The 9,998-nt window shown below is 49.3% G+C and overlaps 1 protein-coding gene across 3 annotated transcripts in view; it reads left to right on the forward strand.

Annotated features, from left to right (window-relative positions):
- The window catches only part of grid1b (glutamate receptor, ionotropic, delta 1b), a 603,615-nt gene that overhangs the window by 570,485 nt on the left and 23,132 nt on the right, over positions 1-9,998 (forward strand). For all 3 annotated transcript variants that reach the window (XM_042224758.1, XM_042224759.1, XM_042224760.1), the window contains exon 15: positions 2,342-2,508. In XM_042224758.1, the coding sequence (XP_042080692.1) occupies positions 2,342-2,508 (167 nt within the window). The remainder of the gene's footprint in view (positions 1-2,341; positions 2,509-9,998) is intronic.

Below are 9,998 nucleotides of genomic sequence, written 5' to 3' on the forward strand. Positions count from 1 at the left end.
ACACACACACACACACACACACACACACACACACACACACACACACACACTCTCTAATCAGTTTTATTGCTATTGTCGACTGCTTCCTCCCACACGCTGCTTGAGACTCACATCCAGAAGCTGCAGTCACAGGACTTTTAGGCACCAGTGCAAACTGTAAGACGACCTCATACATGACTCTTCGTAACCAGGACGTCCTCAGCGTTGATCAGCGTCGACTCCGAAGCTTTCCATGAACTGAGGTGACCGCAGGGACTGAATGATCTGGAGCGCTTTTGGCTCCCATCCAGTCCCCGTTTGTCAAATCCTGGATCTGAGCTGGAAAAAGAAACGAACGTTTTTCCTGTCAAACTGAGTTGTCTTTGACATTTCTCATAGATAAACTACAGAAATGGGAACAAACGATGTGGTTTGTAAATAAGCAGCTAAGAGCCTAAAGACATATAAAGCTGGTTCTTTGCCAAACTGTTATGTGCAGACACAGCGCTCGCGTCGCTGGGATGTCTGCACCAGCGAGTGTTTGTGCTGCAATATGAACTCTAATATAAACTGATGACAGATATAAAACTACAGTAACTGTGACGTGAATGAATTTCCACGTTCAAATTCTTCATGTTGTTCACACCGTAGAGCGAAAGCTTTGTACTGCAGGTATCTTTGTACGAATCAGAAAACCGTGTCTGACGAGGAAGAATCGTTCGATGAGTCGGGCTCCGAATAACAACGAGAAACACCTGGAGTGTCGACGGGACGAACTCTGACTAAAACCGAGAATAGTAAAAGACTGATTAATCTGAAATATTATGTTTAAATACATGTTTTCAGTAACTCGTGTATATTTTGGGACGTTGGGGACGAACATGTCATGAACTGAAGAGACAGCTCTAGGCTCTGATGTTTAAACTAAGAGAGCGATCGAGGAGGAAGTCGACTTTTTGGCACGAGTTTGAAATTCTCATTTGCATTTAAATGCATCAGATCTCAGTGACGTCGTGTTATTTCTGGCCAATCTCAGCCCTGCTTTCGCCACAGCTCGGTGAGAGGGCGGGGTCGGGAGGGCGTGCAGGGATTGGCTAAGACGAAGCAGTAAGCTTTGTGTGGTCAGCGAAAGTTTCTGGTCTCTGCAGGATTATCAGGCTGGAAAAATAAACCCTGGAATATTTTGTATGCATTGTGCAGCGTGATTCCTGTAAGTCAGCCTGGAGACTGAACCTTCCTGTAAAAGGAACTGATGGATGGATGAGAGTCTTCAGATAAATCCTGACGTCACTTCCCAGCATTCGCCGTCCCGCTGGCTGAATACAGACGAGCTGTGAGCTCTTCTCGGGGTTGTGAGAGCAGGTCGGGGGTCTGTCGGTGCTTGGTGCCCTGATTCGTCCTCCTTTGATTCAGAGGAATGTCTCCTCTGCTGTCCCTGTGTCCTCTCCTAGCGTAGCACGGTGCACATCCTCATCTCCTCAGAAAGAGAGAAGCCCCTCCCTCCCCGCTCTCTTTAAATAAGAGGACGGAGCTAACAGCAGCACCTGCGCGCAGCAGATCATCAGACAGACGTGACGTCGTCATTAGTTTGTAACAGCGGGGAGGATCTGAGAAAGAGGAGCGCGCACAGTTTTCAGTTACAGCGAACAGGTTGAAGGAGGCAGATGCAGCAGATCTGCTGACACAGTGAAAAAAACACCGACAACCTCATCCACTTCACCCCACCTGCTGCTGCTCCCGTATCTGTGTTACTGTCACCTCCTCACCCAGCCGGGAGGAGCACACCAGCCTGACTAACACTCCTGCAGGTATTTAGCATCACAAAGAGACTTAGACACATTTACAGAGCGCATCAGAGCGCAGCTGCAGCTGCACGAGGTTATTTATAGAGATGTATGCATGCAGGGGAGGAAATCACACTGCAGGATTTATAAGCTAATTTGTTTCTGTGTCAACATTTCAAAGTGAAGAAAACAAATGCAAACATAAAAAATGGATTCAAGACAGAATATATCCAAGAAAAAGTCTGTAAGCGTGGATATCTGAGGCACTATCAAATATTTATGACTGTGCAGTCGTGACACCAGCCGACAGCGACTTTAATAAATACCCATGGCGCCGCGTGCATTTCCACACGTGACACGGTCACTGTGGAACTGAATCAGGATCTGAGGGTAAATACGGTGGATGTTCTTGTGCACAGTGTCGGGTCAGCTGCAGACTTCAGGTTTAGCTCTGCTCTGGATGAAGCCGCCGGAGAAAAGTCTGAATCCAGTAACAGCGGAGGCATTTGAGAGTCGCTGATGATGACGAATAAGAAACCATCAAATAACCATGCCCCCCCCCCCCTCTGTGTCTGCAGGCAAAGAAGGGTCCGTACGCCTTCCTCTGGGACATGGCGGTGCTGGAGTACGTGGCCCTGACGGATGACGACTGCACCGTCACCGTGTCGGGAAGCAGCATGAGCAGTAAAGGCTACGGCATCGCCATGCAGCACGGCAGCCCATACAGAGACCTCTTCTCACAGAAGTAAGTGAGCTCGTGTTGCCGAGGAGGGAAACCTCCTCATTCCCAAACTGCACCTGTAAAGCTGAACTTTACCTGGCAGGAGTCAGGGGTGGAGTCAGGGGTAGAGGTGGTAGGAATCAGGGTGGGTCAGGGTGGAGGTGGTAGGAGTCAGGGTGGAGGTGGTAGGAGTAGGGGAGGTGGTGGAGTTGGAGTCAGGGTGGAGTCAGGGGTGGAGGTGGCAGGATTCAGGGTGGAGGTGGTGGAGGTGGCAGGAGTCAGGGGTGGAGGTGGTAGGAGTCAGGGTGGAGGTGGAGGAGTCAGGGTGGAGTCAGGGTGGAGGTGCAGGAGTCAAGGGTGGAGTCAGGGTGGGTAGGAGTCAGGGTGAGGTGGTAGGAGTCAGGGTGGAGTCAGGGTGGAGGTGGCAGGAGTAAGGGTGGAGGTGGTAGGAGTCAGGGTGGAGTCAGGGTGGAGGTGGGAGGAGTGGCAGAGGGGTGGAGTCAGGGTGGAGGTGGCAGGATTAAGGGTGGAGGTGGTAGGAGTCAGGGTGGAGGTGGTAGGAGTCAGGGTGGAGTCAGGGTGGAGGTGGAGGAGTAAGGGTGGAGTCAGGGGAGGTGCAGGAGTCAGGGTGGAGGTGGCAGGAGTCAGGGTGGAGTCAGGGTGGAGGTAGCAGGAGTCAAGGTGGAGTCAGGGTGGAGGTGCGTACCAGAGGAGTTGGACTTACAGAACGTGCACTCAGCTTGTTCCTTTAATGGTGTAAAAAGCGCTGCAGCAACAAAAACATTTAAATCCAGAAACACTTGCAGATCCGATCAGCTGTTCATAGCTTTCACATGTCTGCTATTACCTGCCAAGACAGGAAGTGATGTCATTTTCCATGTAGTTTTTCCCTACAGGGCCTTTCAAAGGTCTCCTGGTGTTTACTGGAGTCGTGTCTGACTTTGTGCCTTTCTGTGTGGTTTCTGGGAGACTCAGAACTCAAACTGCACTGCTGGAAATCGTTTATTTTGATGCTGTTTTTTGTGCAAATTGTGCACAATAATATTTATTTTGTTTTTCCTGTAAATTTCCTGTGCTTGCAAACTATTTTGTGCAACTTTTTTGCCTTTACAGTTTTGAGGGACGACATCTGAAACTTCACAAGTAAAAAAACTAAAAGTATTTTGTAGTTTATTGCACTTTTGTGCAATTTATGTAATTACTATGGACTTAATGCATGCATGTTATTAAAATTTGGGATATAGCAGTTGTATTGACGTATAACAACTTGACATGCTCCCAAAGATGGCACTACAGCAGGTAAAAGTAAAAGAGTTCAGCTCTGCAGACTGTGGTGGGCTTTAAAGGGTTAAAACAGCTCACAGAAGATGTTCAGGCTAATATCTGCCCGAGCAGGCCGAGCCGCAGTGAATGACTGTCGGAGGTGCAGAGTGCAGTCCAGCTGTACAGCGACTGAAACGTGTTTCATTGTGATGTGGAGCGGTCTAATTCCTGCAGTAATGTGTTCCCCGTGTTCAGGTGGGAGCGAATGATCTGATGGGTCTGCTGACATTGTGATAACGTGAGCCTAACGTTAGCTAGATTGATGTTAGCCTATAACCAGCTGTTGCTGTTGCCAGCTGTCCGGACATGTGACATGTGAGCATCACATGTGACGATATCGGGAGTAAATGAGGAGGAAGAGGATGCTCGGTGGCGTCTCCTTCATATCTTTAATACCAGAGTTTAAATACGCCTCCAGCTTCTCCTTCCACATGTGTGTCTCCAGCCACACAATCAGTCAGAAGGCTGCATTCAAATATGGCGGGGAACATGGCGGCTTCCACAAACAACAAACCTGCTCTGGAGGTTTTATTACATTAATTATAAGTTTATGAGGATGCGTCAGTTTGTTGGAAGGTGCAACTACACACCACTCTTTGTGTACTGACTTTAGGAAACATTATGCTCACCACATTGGTGTTGGATTACAGAAATCAAGAGGTGCACAAACAGAGGTTCATGAGGGCAGAGCACGTGGCGTTGGTCCAGATGTCCACACTGCATCACGTGGAGATGTGAACGCCCGCTCCGATGTCTGACCCATCCGACCTGATCCCGGGAGGCTCAAACATTTTTCTGTGCTTGTTTCAATAAAAAAGTGCAGATCTGAGCTGCTGTTACATCTGCAGTTTCTCCATGTTTGATCAGTCCAGGTGCACGCCGCCCACGCTCACCGCCGCCAGTGTAGGAAGCTTTATTTAAACTAGATATGGGTTCATAAAGCAGATAACGCGTACGTGCTGAAAACACGGGCTCTCTCGCTTTCCGATGAGGTTTCTCTTTCCACGGAGGCTGTAAACACGATCGCCGGGGCGCGGTGGCGTCGCTCTGAGTTTGAGCCTTAAACGACAGTCGGAGGCGCGACTGCGCGGCAGCGCTTTGAATAAAAGCTTGTGTTTTGTGCAGCGAATGTGAGCCTGAGGAGGAGTTAATGATGAAGGCTGGAGGCTTTTGTCAGGAGTTTGATCCCCTTTGCTGACATTAAGGCTTCATTATCTTCCTGTAAATCCTCCGATGTGAGTGAAGAGTCCTCACAGCGGCGCCGTCTGAGCCAATTACGGCAGGCTGCTTTTAAACGTACGCTAACGAGGCGACACTTTGACTGGAGGATGAATCGGTGTCACGCCGACTAATCTGAAACTTCACGGAGGAGTGCAGGTGTTTGAAAGTTGGAGAAGTGCTGCAGCGCGAGGTGAGGAACACCTCCTGCAGGCAGACTTTGCTCGCCATTAAATCAATAACCGCGCTCGGCGCTAAAGTCAATTAAGCTCACATGAAACGAGCCCGTATTAAGGGCAGCGTTGTGAAGCAAATGGGATTATTATGTGTAAACAGAAGGCCGCGTGCTAATTACTCACTCGATTTTGCGAGGCAGATGTCTCAACACGGGCTGCGAATTTTGAGGAAATTCAATCTTCCCTCCAGATGAAACGAGCGAGGCCGAGAGCCCCAAACGCAAATTGATCCCAGAGCGAGTTTAAACACCTCGTAGATCATTTAGTAAATCTCCACATTATTACATCATGAAATTAACACCGAGCGCCAGAAAACTCAAAACTTTCTCATCCGTCTCGTATCGATCGGCCCCGAGAACGAAGAGGAAGGAAGCTGATGTAAGAGGCGACCCACGTCGACAAAGTGGCCGCCAAACACAGGAAGCTAGTTTTCGTGGGGTTTAAGAGCTTCACACGTCCTTCCAGGAAACAGGTCGTTAATACTGAGGTAAAAGTGGAGCAGGTGGACAGAAAACACCCGTCTGCCGCTGAGTCTGCAGGTCCAGAATTTTAACGAAACCTACGACGAGATGTATCCTTGAAGTTGTCTCCAAACGTTTTACACTGTGTGAAAATGGTTTTTCGCTCCTTGAACGCGCACAGACGTGAGTGGATCCTGGAAGCTGACAGCTGTTTGTAGCCTGTTAGCCTGAGTCAGTGTCTGACGGCGGCCTCCAGATTCAGGTAAACAGTCATCGAGTTGCAGTGATGGTAATATTATCCACAGCGTGTACAGTGTTCCACATCTCAGCGTTCTGCACTGGCCTGCTGGAGGTTTGCAGCTCGCACGCATTAGAAGAGCCCATCCCTCCTCTGCCGGCACAGAGGAGCAGATCCCGGTCCCCTTGGTGGGTCCTGTTCAGCTCTCCTACAGTAACTGGCCGTCTCCTGGAGTCTCCTCCAGGCTCTGGAGACGGTCCTGGGAGACACAGCAAACCTCGATGTGCCACCCTGGAGGAGTTGGACTACCTGTGGAAACTCTGGAAGGTCCAGGTATCACCTCATGCTCCTTAACTGACCGGATCAATATCCCAGGAGTTTAACGGGCTCGATGCTGCACTCGGATTTAAACACATTCCTTTAACTTTGGCTCTTTGTTAACATCCACTGCTAACTCGAACCACATTATCCGTGCTGTGAGCTTCCAGCACATCTGGTGGGTCAAGTATGAGATCAGTAGCAGCACAAAGCACAGCAGAGCTCACGATGGTTTCTTCCAGACTCTTCTTACTTTATTTAACCGGCAAATGAAAGTGGACAGGCCAGCCGGACAGGTGGTGAATTCAAACCGTTAGACGTTTCCCCTCCAACTGTCACGGACCCGGGAGTGTCACAGGGAACGACTTAATTCATATTAAAGAATCTGAGTTAGGTCCAACTGCCGGCTGACTTCAATGAAACCTCTCGTCTGTGTCGCAGCAGGCCTCCTCACCTGCCTCCCAGGTGTGCACGCTCTGTGATTTGGCGTGGGGAATGAAAGCAGCTGGAGTCCGAGGAGCCGTCTGAACCGACCGCGTGAAGTTTGGGAGCTGCCGTGACTCTCTGTGTAATCCTGCGACAAACAGGAAGCCACAAACAGCCGCTGTGAGCGTTAATAGAGATTTTAACACAAAGCATTAGCAGCAGCACCGCTGTGCTGCGAGTGCTTCATCACCACAGAAAAGGGGAAATGGCTTCTTCAGGCTGCGTTAGAGGCAGCGTGGGAGGGCCGCCCGGGGCCCGACTCCATGAAATGTCAACTATGCCTCCTCCTATCTTGTCTTCTTCATCCTTTGCTCTCTGCTTCCTCATCCTCTCAGGTCGTGTTCACGCAGCGGGCTAATCCCGTTTCTCTTTAAAGCTTTGAGACTGTCCGCTTTGTCACCGAAGAGCGACCACAGGACAGGATAACACAGCACAGCCATTGAAATCCAGGGAACACCTGCACAGTTCAATAGTAAATCAGATGAATCCAAGTTTAATCTGCCTCGGGTCATTGTAAGAACCGGCTGAGAGGTGACCCTCAGCAGGAAGCTGCTCCAAGAGAAAGCTGATGTCCAGTTACAACAATGTTTGATGGGCGAAGGAGCAGCAGGGAAAAACTCGTTTGTGCACGTTTGTTTTTAATGTTTTTCCTTTGAGCAGAAATGCTTAAAGAGCCACGTGATTCTGACCGCCGCACATTTTCTAGCAGCTGCTTTACTCTGAGTCTCAGTAAGCCGGATCGAAGTGCGCATGGATGGGATTTCCTCCTCTGCCTGCGGATAACCGTCCTGTATTAAAGCTTAACAAGATGTTTGGGGGTGATAGCCAGCATGTGTGAGTCTCCCCCACAGTTACACGCAGAGAGCCTCTCGCAGTAATGGAGGTACCACACAACACCACCTCAGACTGACAGCAGCAGAGGTCTGTGTTGGATGGGGAGAAGTCAGTAACTTCATGTTAACATTTTTCTGACTTTACCATAAAACACAGCGATGACCAGATTAGAGCAAATCTAGGAAGTCCAAATGTTTCAGGAGAGGAATCTGCGGATGGAAAATGATCGTACCCAGCAGCTCAAGTTCCACTCATGATTTCACAGAGGATGAATCCTCTCAGTCACATCCTCATGCGTCCATCCACCGAGTTCTCTCGGCTAGCTCTTTCCCCTTGGACGACTCCTGGAGGGCGTACCCTCGCTTCTCCTTTCTGACCTGAGCGGTGTCCATCCTATTTCAGACCTGCTTCCACAACGAGGCGACTCGCTGTGCATCAGCTTACTGAGGCTACCACAACCTGGAGCATCCACTGACACCAACCATCAGCTGTGAAGCTTCGGACAGTTCAGTTGATGTGTGTCTGCAGACCTGCAGCAAACCCGCGTCGTCACTCTTGAACTTCAGGGTTTAGCAGTGTTTTAATATTTTACTCTGGGATCTGAGAGCGATGCCGATGCTCGTATTCAATCCTCAACGAGCAGCAAAAAGAGTTAAAGTAGGTTTTGATTGGGCCTCATCACCTCCTCTGGCCTCAGTCTGCAGTGAAAAGGAGATCTGAGGCGCGAGTCTGTAAAAGGAGCTGGATTTGCATGATTGTCGTCCTGCTTTTGTTCCTCTTGTGTTTCCAGCTTCTCCATCATGGCGTCACCTTTTACTCCTCCTCCCTCTGTTCCTCGCACCTCCTCCTTAATTAAAGGTGTTTATTTAAGGATTAATTTGCGCCCCGAACGGAGACAAAACGCTCCTTCCCGCCCGGCTCAGCAAGCATCCGACAGCCCGAGGCGCCCCGGCAGCACGGCGCTCGGGGACGTGTAGGAATAATGTGCTCGGGTGTTAAATTGAGGGCAGAGCTATTGTTCAGCACAAAAACCATTATCTCCACATTTCCAACCATCATTTTAATACCTCGTCCCATAACTGCTGTATTACCTCATGTGATAATCCTGCCATTAATAACCTTTGCAGACTTTGTTGCTTCTGCTGCTCATTTGTGCTGTGAAACTATTTTGTCCTCGGGCTGTTTCGGAGGGGTACAGATGGAAACGCCGGCGCTCTGACCTTCAGCATGTTCACGCTGAGCTGAGCAGATTAAATATAGCAAATTGGGCTGTGATTGTACTGTAGCTGAAAGTGGTTTGGACTTCTGTGGTCATGGCAGAGTTGCTTAATTAACTACATAAATGAACAACAGCACCAGGCCTGCTGGCTGAAACTGCCAGCAGGTCTTTGTACAGGACGCGTAGCCATGTGAACACGTTCACGTACCCAGCCACATGTTCCAGGTTTCCAGAGGATCCGTGCTCCTGGTTGCTGGGATACGCTGGCGCTCTTATTTCCACACAAAATGCTGAGAAACTCATTAATATGAACTTTTCATCAGATTTATTCATACAACGCCAAAACGCAACAAGAGTCACCTCAAGACCCTTTATGTTGTGAGGTTAAGGACCCAACAACAATACAGACAACGGCCCAACAATCAAACAGCCTCCTGTGAGCGAGCGCTTTGGCGTCAGTGGGACAGAAAAACTCCTGTTTAACAGGAAGTAGGCTCAGGGAAGGGGAAGCCATCTGCAGCGACCGGTTGGGCGTGAGAGGAGGAAGGCTGGACATCTTCCTGTCACAGAAGTCGGCCTCTCCACTGACTGGGCAACGATATTCAGCTAAATCAGAGTTTGAAGAATAAATGATTTATTTTCAGCCGCATCGAATCACAACGACAGTCGCATCAGGCGCTTTATGTTGGATAAATGCTGATTTGATCCCGTCTCTCTCAAAGAAATGAACAGTCTCTGCTGAGTTACATTTATTTTAGCGCAGATCTCAACCAAAGACTCAAGAAAAACATATTTTGCTGTAGAGAAACTCTCTGAACCCTTGACGCTTCGGCCCCATGCACAGTCTGAGGTCTGGGGACTGGCGAGACCACTCCGTATCTTAATGTGCTTTGTTTGGGTCATTGTCATGATGGAGGATCCATACACCACGCCACTTCAGTGTTCTGGCTGAGAGAAGGAGATTCTTCTCTGAGATTTTACCCTACGTGGCCCGTCCCCTCAATGTGGTGTCCTGTACCCCTAACAGAAAGGTGCAGTGTGTTCAATCAAGCTCCTACCATGTAGATTTATTCTGATCCAAAACTTCTCTCGTGATCCCATGAACTGAGATCTCGAACGGAGCTCCAGACTAGGGCTGCCACAAACGATTATTTTGATAGTCGACTAGTCACCGATTATTT

The sequence above is a fragment of the Haplochromis burtoni genome, unplaced genomic scaffold (assembly GCF_018398535.1).
Source record: "Haplochromis burtoni strain Fernald_Lab_line unplaced genomic scaffold, NCSU_Asbu1 Contig_148, whole genome shotgun sequence".
In the NCBI taxonomy this organism is placed as follows: Eukaryota; Metazoa; Chordata; class Actinopteri; order Cichliformes; family Cichlidae; genus Haplochromis; species Haplochromis burtoni.